Consider the following 16,038-nt stretch of genomic DNA (forward strand, 5'->3'; position numbering starts at 1 on the left):
TGCAGATTACAAGACTTCATCAGACCAACATCTGTTTCATTGTCTCTGCTGTCCGTTTTTCTTTTTCCAACATAAAGACAACAGGAACTTAATAGACTTTGGGAGAGGTACGTTGAAGAGTGCAGGGTGTTTACATAAAACAAAGGTTGGCAAGACTGGGGAGATGTTTACCTGTTTTAAGATTTAAAATATGATGTGAAACAGATGTGTATTACTGTACTTGCCAGAAGATATGGCTTTTGTGGTTGTATGACTGTTTAAAGACTTCATGCATATCTTTTGTTTGTGTAACGATGAACACGGTTACTGTGCATATTGTGCCATCTGTGTGCGTGTTCTTGCATTGCAGTTATGTTGTGTTGAATTTAATGTGTGTCCTGCCCTCAGGTCAAGACCCCCAAGACTGAAAGCTTGGAGGCAGCCAGCAGTCCCAGGTAGTACGATATTGACAAAATGTGATGCCGCAACACTAAGATTAATTTCAATATTTTTAAACATGTAAAGTTTCGGGGAAACGTATATAAATAGATTAATAAGAAATTAAACAAGGTTTCTTACAACACAAGGTTTAATTCAACATTTATTTCATATTGCACTGGTCCAACATAAAAAAATAAATAACAACCTACAGAACAGGACATTTTTTACTGGTTGGACGGTATAAAATAAATAAATAAGGAGAACAGCACACCTTGTCTTTCTTTTCCGTTTTGTTTTGTCGTCTCTTATCTATTTCTTCACTTACGCTGTCAGGGTACGCGCCATAGGGTTTGTCACGTAGTGGACCCGTATGCTGACGTGCACTAACGTGCAAGTGGCACGGTAACTGGCCAATGATACACGATCATTATAGCATTTCAAGCAAGCTCTGAATCAAACACAACTAAGTTACACAGCCAACGGCCGGGAACAACGTAAACAAAATATTGCATACTTATTGTGACACTTTCCAGATATTGCAATAACGACATTGAGTTGAAATATCTTGGACCCCTAGTAGGGAGGAAGTTATCATACCAGTAGACTCTATCTTATTAAAGGTTGTGATAATAAACTGACAAGCTACCACAGAGCCATAGTACTATAAATCTTATTTTCCCCATTTTATTTTTCTTTCTTACCTTGTCCCCCCTCAGGCGATGGAAATTAATTCTTGTGTTTTGATGGTTAAGGGCCCTGGTCAGAAGCCAGTCCCATTTTATACAATGTGCTAAGCTGTCTCACAGAAAATTAATTTTACTCTGCACAAAAGACAAATATCTGTGGCTTGTCAGGAAAGTAATAAATGACACGGCATGGTTTGAGTAGTTGGATGCTCTGCAGGGTGTTGCCGGGATGGCAGACGCCAGCCGGAGGCCTGCTGTGTCAAATCTGTCTCACCGCAGTGTTTCTACAAGGTTGTTAATGGATTGTTTCCCAGCCGTGGACTTAACCCAACCCAATATGGCGTAAGACATTTCAAAGAAGATGTCAATTGGAAAAAAAATTAGCTAAATTCTTTACGGGTTAAGGTTTCTTTTTTTCCACCAGAAAGACTGAGGTGGCAACCGTGCTAGTCCAGTGGGTTTCATGCAGGGAGGAAACTTAAGGGCTCGCAGCAGTCTTAGGGAAGAAACATAAGGCTATTAGAAGCACACACCGTAAATGTCAATGGACGCAGTGACCCGCCTTCCTTTTTGTATAGCTTTTTATGGATTTTGCTCAGTGGTGCAGTATACCAAAAAAAAGACAATTTCTACGCATGCTCTTTTTTTTCTGTCTTCCTTCTTTCCACATTGAGCAGTGGAACTGAACAGCTTTGAAATGGCGCACAATTAAGCAAAGTGAGAACAAAAACAGAACAGGGAGAAAGTTAAACAAAAGCGTCTCCCATATGTATAATTTGTAGTGAAAATAGAGCATAAGTAGTTTGCCTACTGTGAAGGATGCACACATGTTACTTTTGTCAGCATGAATAAGATTGTGACGCATTGACACCTGCAGGCAGGCAGTGGGGCTTCTGCATTCACATGCCATCTAAATCCCTTTGTCCCTGATGGGAACAGTCAACAAAGCCTTCTGCAGAGGGAACCTGTTGGAAACCAATTTGTGGCGGTATTTGGACCATATTTAGCAGTACACGCTGTAAAAGATGACAACGTTTAAAAATTGAGCATTCCCCTACCCACCAATTCCTGACTCTGCAGGGAAATCCAGGCTTCCAGTTGTGTAATTCTTCTGTTTTTAATTTCTAATGGCTGTAATCATTGCGGTTTTGTTAATCTTGCTTGATTACCATAGTAAAACCATGCTTAAGTATTTTTTTCTCTCTGTATTAGCCAGGGTCAATTTGTCCTAATTCAGTGGCAGACTGCAATGAAAGAGAGCCATCAAGCTTTTACATTTTCTTATTAGCTTGTTGAGTATGGGCTAACTCAAAATGGCAGACAGAAACAGAATTACATCTTAGAAATGCGTACAACAATATTAAAGAAAGGAGGATCCCAATGGGCTCAAATTTGCAGGGTTTTAGAGATGTATCTTATTTCACTCTGAACTAAACTTTAAATCTGCCGTTTCCCATGTGCTGTGTGTTTATAAATATGAAAAGAATTGTAACTTCTACAACAAAGCAAACTTGGGAATATTTATTTAAAAAAAAAAAACTTAAATGACTGTCCTGCTTTCTTTTTGTGATCTAGAGAGTCTGGGAAAGAGGAGCCAGAGGACAATGACTTTACTGCAAACAAAGGGTTGAAAAGGAAAAGAATGAAGGATGAGCCCATGGAAGGCCCTTCAAACTGCACTGCTACACCTACGTAAGCCTGGCCAGGTCTTTGAGCTGTGGATATCCCTGAAGGGGGATAAACCCAATAGCATCAGCTCTTAGAGGGCGAAGCCTGCACTCATAATCTGGAGTTACATTACCTAACGATCGTTAACAAAGTTGTTTTGGCATCTAAAACACATGCTAGTGATTTGTTCATGAATATTTAAATTAGTTAGTTTAAAAATGTTCTAGCCTACATTTCTTTCTGTACACTATTAGTATTCTGTCTTTCTCCTGGGTACCTGCAGCTCAAAGAAGAAAAATAAGCGACATGGGCCGGAAGAAGAAAGTGACAGAGAAGCTCAAAAAAAGAAGTCAAAGAAAAGAACAGAAAAGGTAAACCTCTGTCTTCCCGAGGTAATCTGTCTCCATCAGTAATACTACTGCTTCATGAAGTGTGGAAATGTGGTTCACGGTGGGATGTTTGGATTCACTTCTCAAGCGTTCTTCCTCTGCACAGACGGTGAAGAAAGAGGAAGGAGAGCATCCAGTCTCCAAAAAAACTAAGAAGACAAAAGAGGAGATTGTGGAAGCAAGACTTGTGAAGATCAAAAAGAAAGAGGAGGAGGAGCAGAGTCGCTGGAGATGGTTAGGAAATGCTGCACTTTTCATCTTGATTAACCCGGACACACATACCGTCTTTGTCAAATGTATCCTCATTTCTTCATCTTGCTTTCTGTCAGGTGGGAGGAAGAGAAGTATGAAGATGGGGTGAAATGGAAGTTCCTGGAACACAAGGGACCCTTCTTCCCTCCCGAGTACCAGCCTCTGCCAGACAACGTTAACTTCTACTATGATGGTCAGTTGAGCATGGAAGTGAAATCTGTCAGAAAGGGTGATTGGAGCAGGGTTGAAAGGGTTTCACACACACTCACCATGTTTTCACTGTAATTTGAAATAATATTGGGACCCCTCAGGTGCCAGACCATTCACAGTAAATTCATACATTTAAAGCAGTGCACAGTAACATCCCTTTTTGATGGTTTTCTGGGATTCTTTTATTCCTGTTTCTTCATGTTAACTTGTGTGTCAAAAAATCGACATAAAAGCAGCAAATGGAACAAAAATGAGAAGGGGAAAACTGTAAAAATGACACAAAAGAGCCAATAAAAATCTGGTAAAAATAAACAACGGGTTACAGTACAAAACATCAAAAAGACACAATAACATACCGTTTATATATAAATGTGAATTTTAAAACCACAAGTTAAAGCAAAGTTTGAAAAGAAATCAATGAGTGCAGTACTTGTGTGCTAGGGATGCTAAATTAGCCAGATTTTATTATGACATGGGGTTTATGAATGGCTTCCAACTTTGTTTACCCAAGGAGTTAGAAAAAAACAACTCATATTGCAATATTATGGAAATATGTTATATAGTAAAAAAACGAATAGAAAAAGAGTAAGCATTGTGTAAGAACAGTCTGAAGAATAGATACAACTGAACAAATGTAAGTTGAACTGAGTCCCTTCCGAGTCAAACTAAACGTTTTCATTTTTTAAATGTATGATGTTCCTCAAATTCTTGAAAGTGCCTCCGTAAATATTTATTTAACTTCCAAATACCCTTTCTGTGGATTTTTACTCTATGTATTGATGTATTCATTCAGTGTCATTCAGAGCGGTTATTTCTTTATCCCCCCCCCCCCCCCATATACTAGCCCGTTGTGTGTATATATAACAACATGTGTTGTAAGGATGTTACAGTAGGAAATTAGAGTGACCAAAATTAGCAAGATTTTCTGAATTATTACTGTGTTTTTAAAAATTATTTAAAGATTTTGTGTTCCTTGCTCTTAGCAGCAACCTTTTCCCTGCACTTTCTGCAGACAGGATAACTACCTTCAATCAGCTGTCCTTCGGCATTCTTAACCAAAATAACCAAAATATGCCCATGCTTTAGACTTAGTCTTCTTCGAGGGCTCATATTGTCCTGAGCGTGAGAAACACACGTCGTAGGCTGTGCGGTGCGCATGCACGGCAACTTCAGGAGACTCGGATGAAGGTGGGAAGGATTAAAACAGTTTCCACACCCTGGTAATCTAAATTTACCTTAATTATAACTTGTCTCCACCTAGTTGCACTACAGCACTTATTGTTACAAATTAGCTTTTGGAGATACTACTTTAATCATTAAATGAATAGATATTTTTGCGTCGGTGTTGTAGACGGTCCCTAAGCACCGCCGGCTGCTACTAGAGACCAGTGTAATTTCTCCAGGCTGGAGCACAGCTCACTTTGATAAAAATTAGTTTGTAGCTTATTGTTAACCTTACTAAGTTAGAAAAGATGCGTCATTTGTGATTTAATATCATTTCACTATAGTTATTAATCCCAAAAGTTTGAATCTGTGAATATCTTTCTTACTTTGCTCACGTTTTTTAAAACAAAGAGCACGGATTTTCTCAGCTGACCCCCAGGGGGGCTCCGTAATTTTAAATGAAAACGGTATTTGGAAAACGGTAAATTTTTATTGTGGTTTACCGTTACATCCCTAATGTGTTGGACGTGGGCAGCTCTATAGAGGAAAGTTAACACAGGCATATAAAAACACACGACACACACATGCAAAATTGGATCTTTACAATGCTAAATGTGTATTACTGGGTCACACTCTGATTGGTGACTGTGATTGTTTTGTTTTGTTAAGCAGTCAAGCCACAACAGTGTCCTGTGGGAGTTGGTTTGATCTGTCAATTCCTGTGCTTGCATGTACTTGTTTGTAGCTTAGTTGTGAATGTAGATCTTTGTCCTTGTCTCTGAGCCCACCCCCATACAGTACATTTATGGATTATTCTGACAGGACTCAGAATGATAGGAACTGAAGTGGGTGTTATAGCAAGTTGGGTTTTGTTCTAAGCTTCAGGTTTGATTTCTGTTTTTTGTGATGTCCAAGTTATGACAGTGAGGCCGTAAAGTTAGGAACACCATGTTGTATTGTGCTGTTGAATACAATAAAAATGGCATGCTTGTGTTTGTTTATGTGCAGGTAAGAAGGTCAAGCTGAGCCTGGCAGCTGAGGAGGTGGCGTTGTTCTTTGCCCAGATGTTGGACCATGAATACACCACCAAGAAGGTGTTCCGGGAGAACTACTTTAAAGATTGGAGGAAGGTAAAGCAAGCAAGCAAGAAAGAGAGTCCTAGATTTTGTCTGTTTTGTAACGGTGGGAAAAAAGCCTCCCCACAGACCCTGTTATTGTGTAATTTATGTTACTTTTTTTCTTACACGTTACTTTTCAAATTGTCAGGAGTGTAGATTTCTAACTCCTTGCAGGCATGGTTGTTGTAGGCGTTGGTGCATAGCCGCTAACGTCACCTACAGGAACCCAGATGACCAAAGATAGCCTTGCTAATAAGCTACGTAAATAAGTCAAACCCACGTTTGACTGCACGATCCATCCAGAAAGACCTGGCAGACACTGGAATACACCATTCCACTATAAAGAGATACTTGTACAAATGTGGTCTTCATGGAAGAGTCATCAGAAGAAAACCTCTTCTACGTCCTCACCACAAAAATCAGCGTTTGAAGTTTGCAAATGGACATATAGGCAAGCCTGATGCATTGTGGGAGCAAGTTCTGTGGACTGATGAGGTTAAACTAGAACTTTTGGGCTGGAATGAGCAAAGGTACGTTTGGAGAAGAAAAGGCACGGAGTGTATTGAAAAGAACCTCTGTCCAACTGTCCAAGCATGGGGGTGGTTCATTCAATGCTTTGGGCTTGTATTAGAGCCAGCGGCACACGGAACATCTTACGAGTAGGAGGAAAAATGGATTCCATAAAATTTCAGCAAATTTTGGACGCTAACTGGGTGCCTAAACTTTCGAGGCCCACTGTATGCTTGTAAACTACAGGTTGCGTGTGTGATTGTGGCTGGTACCTGCACGCTGGTGTCTGTCAGGATGTCCTCTCTATAGAGAAAAGACAGTGCCAAGCCCCAAGGCATATCATGCAGAATTAATTTTGCGCTGCTTAGTGCTCAATGCACTTGAAAATACGATTTGTGTGAAGGTATTGATATGCTAATTCATACAAGAAGCTCCCCTGCATATGAACAAATCCAATTAAATTGTTTTATTATAGCCGGAAAAAACTCTTCTCGCTTCACTGCCCTCAGTGCCCGCCCACTGTCGGGTGTCAGTCATGCTTAGACACGCAGACTGATTGCGTGCCAAAGTGTTTTGTGTGTGTTCATGCACGTGTGTTGATCGAGCGGTATTCATTTTGCCTCTCATCTCTAAGCTGGACTATCAAGACTCTGAAAAGTTTGATAGATAAGTCATTCTCTTAATCCTCAATGGATGTCTTCAGGTTAGATGAACCTTCTGTTTGTCATATGATTAACCCAGATAATTCTTTCTTATGCTGTGATCTACTATATATTTTTTTATGAGATATTAGGCTCACTGTTTGCGATGAGCACTGCTGTAACGGTGCATGAAGACAATGACCACGATCTCCTGCTCATAGAAACCCCTCTTTATTGATTATTGTCACTTCCTGCCGCTCAAGGCCAATATGACTAGATTTTTATTCTGCGATAGCTTTCTTGCCTGACTCCATTTAAAAAGCCCCTCATGTTGTCGGGTTACATTTGAGCTCCAGACACTTTCCAAGATGAACGAACCATAAAGCCTCCACTGAATTGCTCTGTACTGCTGCCCTGTTGGTGACCTCTTTGATGGGGAGACCCTGTGTGCAATAACTTTAGAAAGTTGGCAATTATAGTTTAAACTCGGCTTCTCTGCTGCTGCCTTCAGTGTGCCGCTGCATTTGTTAAGCTCGCTTGGCAGTGGCCTTCTTAAGAGGAATTGGCCTCTACTCTGGCTCTTCATAACAATATCACTTTTTTCTTTTTCTGTCCACTCAGCCTTCATGCTCCCCTTATTTGTGTGTTTTATTTTAATATACTGCATTATTGTATAGTGTGCTATTTGTCTTTATTACATGGCTTGGTTGAATTTTAATGTTGAATGCAGGCAGTTATTTTCTTGAGACCAGACCGCTGCTAATTATAGAACACCGTTGCCATAGACGCAGTTCTGTTCACTCTGGAGGACAGCTAGCAATCCGCTGAAAGAAGTCCGGATAATTTATCAGCTGTGGAGCAATTTCTGTCCAATTCAAGCAATGACTTAGCTTAGCTACATTGCAATATGTTTAACGTCAACTTACAGGTGTGTCAACATGCAGCAGCTGTCCAAAAAGGAAACGAGATGAATTCCCCCTGTCGGGGTTGTATTCGCTGTAACAGCGGCCTCGCTCCACATTATCCCTTACATAGCCACGTTGTTCCTCTTCCGGGATTGCTCTCGCTCTGCCGGGAATTCCGCCGGAAGGTGCATACTTTTTGTGATCAACGTTGAATTTTTAAGTTGACAATTTGGTTTCATCTGTATTTCCCAACTCTGAATAACCATTGAGCTGTGGATAAAAAAGATGTATATAATTTCCATAATTTATGCAATTTATGCAAGTTATTCTGGCATTCCAAGCTGCAACTAACAATTATTTTAGCAGGAAAATGGATGGATGTTTGATCTATAAAATGTCATAAAACTAATGCCCATCACATGCTTAATGACTGAACAGGTTAATTGATTGCAATTGATGCTGAATAATTGTCTTGTATTCTAATCTTTTTATTTTTTATCACTAAAGGATATCTCTGTTTTTATTCAGATAGAGGCTTACAAAAATCCCATACTCAAGAAGGGATCACCCTTCAGTGTGTAATGTGTGTGTTTGTGTGTGATCAGGAAATGACCCATGAGGAGAGGTCACTGATTAAAGATCTTGACAAATGTGACTTTGGAGAGATCCATGCCATGCATAAAGCCAAGGTGGAGGCCAGGAAAAACATGACCAAGGAGGAGAAACTGGTAAGGTTCAGGCTTTGTACATGTACAGTTCAGTGTTTAGAATAATAGCAGTGTGTTTAAAAAAAGGTGTATAATGCTCAAATCCTTAGAATAGCTTTTAATTTCCTAATATCAATGCATTGGTAACACTGATTAATTCCAAATCAAAAAATGACAAATTGATGACATTTGTGTTAAACCTTTTACAGAAAGTGAGGAAAAAGGAATATTAGGCTATTAAAAAAAAAATATAGCAGTATTTGCTTTTTTCTTTACAAACTCAAACATTTACTGTATAGAGTGAAAACTGTCTCAAGGGTTTGCTTAACTTTGAGTCACTGCACTAATATTTAGTTGCATTAACATTATTTCTGATAAATGCTTCACATCTGTGTTGCATGGAGTGGACCAACTTCTGGCACCTGTGAACAGGTATTCCAACCCAGGACCATTGAACTACATCCAACAGTTCCTCTGCATCACTGGGTTTTGCCTCAGAAACAGCGTTTTTGTGTTCTATGGGATTGAGGTCCAGGGATTGGATTGGCCCCTCCATAACATCAGTCTTGTTTATCTGGAACCAAAACTGTCTGCTTACTGGTGTGTAAGCACCATGTGTCTTGTGTCTTGTTGAAAGACCCATTTCAAAGGCATTTCCTCTTCAGCATAAGGCAACATGACCTCTTCAAGTATTTTGATATATTGAGGCTGATCCACAATCCCTGGTATGCGATAAATAGGCCCAATACCACAGTATGAGAAGGATCCCTATAACAGGATTTTTGCACCACCATGCTTTACTGTCTTCAGTGTACTGTGGCTTGAATTCAGTACATGGGGTGTGTCGGACAAACTGTCTGCGGCTCCTAGACCCAAATAGAACAATTTATTTCTCTCATCAGTCCACAGAATGTTGCGCCATTTCTCCTTTGGCCAGTCAATGTGTCCTTTGGCAAATTTGAACCTTTTCTGTACATGTCTTTTTTTTCCATTAATGGGACTTTGCGGGGGCTTCTAGTTGATAGCTTTGTTTCACAAAGCCTTCTTCTGATCATAACAGTATGAACAGGTAACTTTAAGTCTTCTTTGATTTTACTGGAGCTGATCATTGGTTGAGCCATTCCCATTTTGGCTGTTCTTTGATCCATCCAATATGGTAGACCGTTTTCCCCACGTCTGTCAGACTTTGGATTCCATTTAAATGCATTTAAAATCACTTTGGCTGAGCAGCCTATAATTTGCTGCACGTCTTTATATATTTTCCCCTTTTCCAATCAACTTTTTAATCAAAGTCTGCTGTTCCTCAGAGGAATGTCTGGAACGACCCATTTTTTATTTCAGTGTGAAATGAAATATAACCAGCATGCACAACATTTGCTTCCTTCCTTCCTTCCTTCCTTCCTTAAATATGGGCCAGAATTGACACCTGTTTCTATACAGAATAAATCACTTCACTAATTAAACACAGTACTATTATTTTTAACATGACCCTTTCAATAATTACAGATTCAATTACACAGAATGAGCAGCATGCATGTCATGACTGTTGGGTCTGTTGGTTTTCTATGACTCTACAACAATTACTAGTAAATTATTTGCCATGTAGAAATATCAGTTCTACCAAAATATGAGTTATGAGGTTAGTGATGTTGGACTGCTATTATTTTGAACACAACTGTATATGTTGTCTCCATAACTGCTACTCTTCTTCTTCCTGTGCCTTTCTAAAGAATGTCAGCATGAATTATTTTGGTTCTGGATCATTATTTTTTTCAAATTATTGTTTTTGTTATGTGTTGCCTCCGGGCAGGGGCAGTGCTAGCAGGGGGCCAATCCACTGGGCTAAAGCGCTGTCCATCTGACATTTGGGATTTCAGTTGGATCAGAGCACTGTCACTTGGCTGCCTGTTTTTCCAATCCTCCCAGGCCTAGTCACATGACCAATGAATGATTCCATGATGACTAACCCAAATTCTAATACCATGGAACTAGCACTGAAATTATTTTAACTTAGCCTATAAAAAATGGGTATTGTATTCGGATATTAAATTTGTTTCAAATGAAAACTAATGAAACTATTAATTAACGTGATGTTTTTATTTATCAGAATGGCATAGTATTGTTCTATCTAATAATTCCTTTATTTCTAAGCAGATTTTCTATGCTAAATTTTTATAAAATGCCCTATGGACTATTCTCTACACATGCCCATTGCGCATATTATTTGCACATTCTGAACTTAATCGGTTCAGTTTTTTTTTTCTTATGTTAAACAGTTATTTTGTGTATATATATTTGTTTATTTTATATCCATGTTCAATATGTGTGTTGTTTATCTAAGCTACACCCACCAAGGCAAATTCCTTGTAAGCACTTACTTGGCAATAAACCTGATTTGGTTTTTTTTGTAGGTTTTGAAAGAGGCCAACCAGAAGATAGTGGATGAATACGGCTACTGCCTTCTAGATCACCACAAAGAGCGCATCGGCAACTTTAAGATTGAGCCTCCCGGGCTGTTCCGGGGTAGAGGCGAGCATCCCAAACAGGGCATGCTGAAGAAAAGGATCCAACCAGAGGACGTCATCATCAACTGCAGCAGGTGAGACTGGGCCAAAGGAATGAAACCATGTACAGAGATGTGTGTTCGTTTAGTGATGCCTAAGTAAAGGCTGGCCTGACGAAAAGCAGGATTTACTAAAACTCCATCACCTTAGCTGCTAAAAGCCCAGTTGTCACACCTCTTGGTGTGACCTGCTAGCTGGGAGACCTTGATGCACATAGTGTTTAGAAGCTGTCAAGCATAGTGAAATAATTTGAAAAAGGAACTATTCCATTTATCTTACCATGCAACAACGCGTTTCCATATTGAAAGCTGCACAGGCAATGGTAATACACTGCTACAGATGGTGCACTGTTTGAAATTGTTTTTGACTAAATGAATGTTTTCTCCAGGGAGCCTACGAAATATGGTATGTTACATCACTCAGGAATCATAGTTATACATGATGTATTCAATCTCAGTAACCTGGCGTGCTGAGAAAGAGTTTGTACTTTAATTCATCTGACATGGACCGAGATTGCAACTGAAGTATCAATTTCTGGTACTGGTGTCCTACATTTATGTTTAGAAGGCTTGAGCCTTTGCAGGATGCTGTAGCCTGTACTCCAATGCTGTGAATACTGCTGAAAACCAGGTGAACAATAAACTGGCCCACACACTATGAAAAAAAGGAAAAATCATCTTTAAAGGGGCACCATTATATAGCATTTTTCAGGTTCATACTTGTATTTTGTGTTTGTACTAGGACATTTTTACATGCTTACATTTACATTTTAAAATTTTTATTGTTAAAAGCTGTTGGACGGCCTGTCTCTTTAAGGCGCCCTCCTTTCTTCTGCCGTAAATTGCAGATAAAGGCTTCTAAACCAAACGCTACCCAATTGGATATGTTTCAACACTAATTTAACCTGAAATTGGGGAGATTTTAACAACACTGACAGCCAAGATGACATATTTTACTGCTGTTGCATGTAGCTGAATGCAACAATGTAGCAGTAGCTTAAAAAAAAAAAAAAAACACTAAAGTCTTGCAGACTAAAAAATTCGATTAATTGTGCAGCCCTAAGTCATCAGAATGTTTTAGCTCATAGGGATTTCTCTGCAATAAGTTAAGCTCAATAGTTGAATGAGCTAAACGTTTTCTGCAATAAAAAGCAGGAAACCATTGCCAGTGGGACCTCCAGTTTTCAGTGTAACAAATAGAGCTGAGCGTGACGTTGTAAGGTGGGAGAAAATGTCCTAGATGTAGGTTAGTTTGTCCATAAAACATCCTGCAGCTTATTGAGACCTTGAGTTCATAATTGCCATGGGGTGCAACCTTGGTCCGGTCTGTTTTACAAAGTAAGATTAATTAGATGAGTAATTCAGAACAACAATTAAATTAGCATGGTAACATTGAAAAGCTATCCTCAGTTAATTTTTCTCAAACATAGCTTTATTATCTTTTTCTTTTAAACATATCCATGCCATGTGATATGCTACTTCAGTTTGCAGCAAACATATAATACAGATGATCTTTTAATATTCAGGAATTCACATTTTATACCTTGCTGAGTATCCCTGGAACAATTTTGCACATTGACCATACCACGGTCCAGCCATATACTAGGTTTCAACCTAGTCTGGTTTTTTCATTGACAGAGAATCCTGTGTCCCCGAGCCGCCTGCTGGTCACCGCTGGAAGGAGGTTCGACATGACAACTCTGTGACATGGCTGGCCAGCTGGACTGAGAACATCCAGGGCGCCATTAAATACATCATGCTCAATGCCAACTCTAAACTCAAGGTAGCCTGCTAGTCTGCTGCAAACAGGCAAGAAATGCTCCTACATACAGTATATATTGTTTTAGTATGGGGACAGGCAGACACTGTCAGTGTTTGGTTGTGTGGCTTTACAAAACTCAAATGTTTAACTTTACAGTTAATAAATAAACTCACTTAACCTTCCGGAAGGCACCTGCATGCACCACCAGTCAAGTGTCTCCATTGCAGCCTCTGTACTCAACTGCTTGCCTCTTAAAAGTTCTGTAAGCGACGTCACACGTGTTGTAGGACAAAATGTGCTTATTAATATAAGTGTGCGTGTGTGTGTATATATATATATATATATATATATTAAAAAGTCATAAGCACATTTTGTCATTAAACTTATATACTTGAGTGACATAACAGCCTGCATTCATGTCATGATTACCATTTTGAATAATGTTTTTCAAACAGAATTCCTTTATGTTGTCATTCTGTTTCTTTAGTTTTATGTTTTGTTTTTCTCCTCTTTCCTCTCTCTGCTGTTCCTCTATGATTATCCCTCCTTCTCACTGTCTCCCTTTCTTCACTTTTCCCCTTCCTGCTCACTGTTGCTTCCGCTTTGTCAATACCTCTCTTCCTCCATCGTTCCCTGCTTTCATCCTACAAAGGGAGAGAAGGACTGGGAGAAATACGAGGTTGCTCGGAAGCTGAAGTCATGCGTGGACGACATCCGCAACCAGTACAACCAGGATCTGAAATCTAAAGAGATGGGCACAAGACAAAGAGCTGTGGCCCTCTACTTCATAGACAAGGTCTGATTCTGAGCCATTGCTCAAAGGAAAAACTTAGGCCCTGACGTAAAGATGAAGCGTTTAGGATACCAAGTTTTACAATGTTTACACACCAATGCTCGAAATAAACTGCTGTAAATTCTACAGATTCTCCTTAGTGTTTAGGTTTGAAACAGAAAGCCATATGAACATATTGGAAATCAATGCAATGTCTTGATTGCCATTTCTGTCATCCCACATAACTGGATGCAAGATCTTTTGCAATGAGATAAATGGATTGTACGTAGGCCTTTTCTTCCAGCGACCGCAAGCTAATTATCTTGGTCTGCATTGAGTGAAATGATAGATTGAGTGTGTGATTGTATTTGGCTCATGCCAAAGGCTATTTAAATTCTGATTCTTTGTTGTTGTTTACCATGCAGTTCTTTGTTCCTACTTCTTGTTGTGTGTATGTATTTGATTCTGAGTGGTTCTTGAGTCTGAGTGGCTCTGTGAATGGGCGGTACTGTGGCGAAGGTGCTTGGAGAGTTTGTGTGGATTTGATTTGCATTTATCTGTGTCCTCTGACCCAAAAAAGCTGGCACTGAGAGCTGGTAATGAGAAAGAAGAGGGAGAGACGGCAGACACAGTTGGTTGCTGCTCGCTACGTGTGGAGCACATCACCCTCCATGAGAAACTGGAGGGCAACGAGTGTGTTGTGGAATTCGACTTCCTGGGTAAAGACTCCATTCGCTACTACAACAAGGTCCCCGTCGTCAGAAAGGTAAAGAAACAAAAAGTGCACAAAAGCACCGCCGTGCTAGGGTTGGGTACCGATCAAACTACGTTGGTACTGCCAAGGACCAATTTGCAATAAATACAATCCAGCACCTGAGAGCGCTGTCCCCTCTACATGTTGACCGAGAACGGGGCTCCAACAACCGCGCGCAGTGGTGCAAACGGAGCGAAACTAAGTCGCCTCGGCTGTTTAAGTCACACTGGGTATCGGTTAAGCGTTTTGCAAGTGTGGTTACCCTTATCAAAACTCCACGCAGACAGCGTATAAAATATAATGACGAGCAGAAAATGGTTGTCTTGTGGTAAACACTTTCCCCTAGACAGACGGCACAGCCTGTTCTCTCGGCCCTGGCGACAGACAATCCAACTTCATTTCTATAGCACGTTTCAGCACCAAGGCAATTCAAAGTGCTTCACATAAAACAAAAGCAATTGCAAAGAGATAGAAACAGAACCCATGCTTAAATAGAATATGATGCAAATACAAGAATACAGATTACAGTGCAGTTTAAGAAATGAATAATTGATTAAATTGGTTGTAGGGTTTGAAGGGGAGAGGGAGGCGTATTTTTTTGTGGTGTGTAAAATGCTCTAAATAACAAAATGTTAATCTAGGTTTTGCCCTTAGGGTTTTGTCAGAAGTTCCTGCAGAGAAGGTCACTTGCATGCATATCGACAGAGCCTGAAGCAGAAAGGGAACTGAGAAATGTCCTCAGGGCAGGAACAGTGGTAGATTGGACTCCTGTGGCTGTAATGCTCAGTGTCTGTCTGTTAGAAGTTTTGATCTGCCTGGTGAATTCTTAACCCACTAACTGAGGTAACTTGGAGTTGGTCTGTGCATCTAAGCATCAGGACACTGTTTGTATATTTTGGCCACGCTTATACTACATAAGTGGTGCTTAATAATACAACAGGAATTGTATATGAAGTTCACTGTTGCAGCATTTATGCCACAATTGCTGGTAACACTTTGTCAATTCTTACAACACAGCAAAATCTTTATTTTTTCTACTTTTTAATTTTTCATTTATGGTCTGACAAAAAAAAAGCTTTTTTAAGGCAAAGGTTTGGCTGCCATAACTTGTGAAAAGCATGGTCTTAATTTCTGGCATTTTATAAAATGAATGATCGGGAAAATAAACAGTAATGGATGAAATGAATGATCAATTGTTGCAGTCCAAACTTATTTTTAACTTGTGACCACAGAATACTTAGTCTGCGGGTGCATGTGAACAAGAACAGCTTGACTGGAGTTGAACAACACAGTATCTGAGAGAGCAGCTTACTGAATTTAGTACTTTTCAGGCACTGACCGAATTACCTGAAAATGCTTTGCCATTTAATACCACATTTCAATACCTAAGAGTAAATCTCATCAGAGTCAGAGAGCCAATAAGCATGCTTTTACCAAGATCTAATGTTTTTTGATTGGCTGTCTTATGTCACACGTTGCGGAGGCATGCAGAAAAAACTAAACGGGGGGGGGGGGGG

The 16,038-nt window shown here is 39.8% G+C and overlaps 1 protein-coding gene across 2 annotated transcripts in view; it reads left to right on the top strand.

Moving 5' to 3' along the window:
* zgc:173742 (DNA topoisomerase I, mitochondrial) overlaps nt 1-16,038 on the top strand; it is a 35,201-nt gene that overhangs the window by 4,529 nt on the left and 14,634 nt on the right. For both annotated transcript variants that reach the window (XM_034879247.1, XM_034879246.1), the window contains exons 4-14: nt 388-434; nt 2,682-2,798; nt 3,058-3,145; nt 3,270-3,397; nt 3,493-3,608; nt 5,798-5,919; nt 8,569-8,691; nt 11,082-11,269; nt 12,872-13,016; nt 13,648-13,791; nt 14,348-14,533. In XM_034879247.1, the coding sequence (XP_034735138.1) occupies nt 388-434; nt 2,682-2,798; nt 3,058-3,145; nt 3,270-3,397; nt 3,493-3,608; nt 5,798-5,919; nt 8,569-8,691; nt 11,082-11,269; nt 12,872-13,016; nt 13,648-13,791; nt 14,348-14,533 (1,404 nt within the window). The remainder of the gene's footprint in view (nt 1-387; nt 435-2,681; nt 2,799-3,057; nt 3,146-3,269; nt 3,398-3,492; nt 3,609-5,797; nt 5,920-8,568; nt 8,692-11,081; nt 11,270-12,871; nt 13,017-13,647; nt 13,792-14,347; nt 14,534-16,038) is intronic.

The sequence above is a fragment of the Etheostoma cragini genome, chromosome 8 (assembly GCF_013103735.1).
Source record: "Etheostoma cragini isolate CJK2018 chromosome 8, CSU_Ecrag_1.0, whole genome shotgun sequence".
NCBI lineage: Eukaryota > Metazoa > Chordata > Actinopteri > Perciformes > Percidae > Etheostoma > Etheostoma cragini.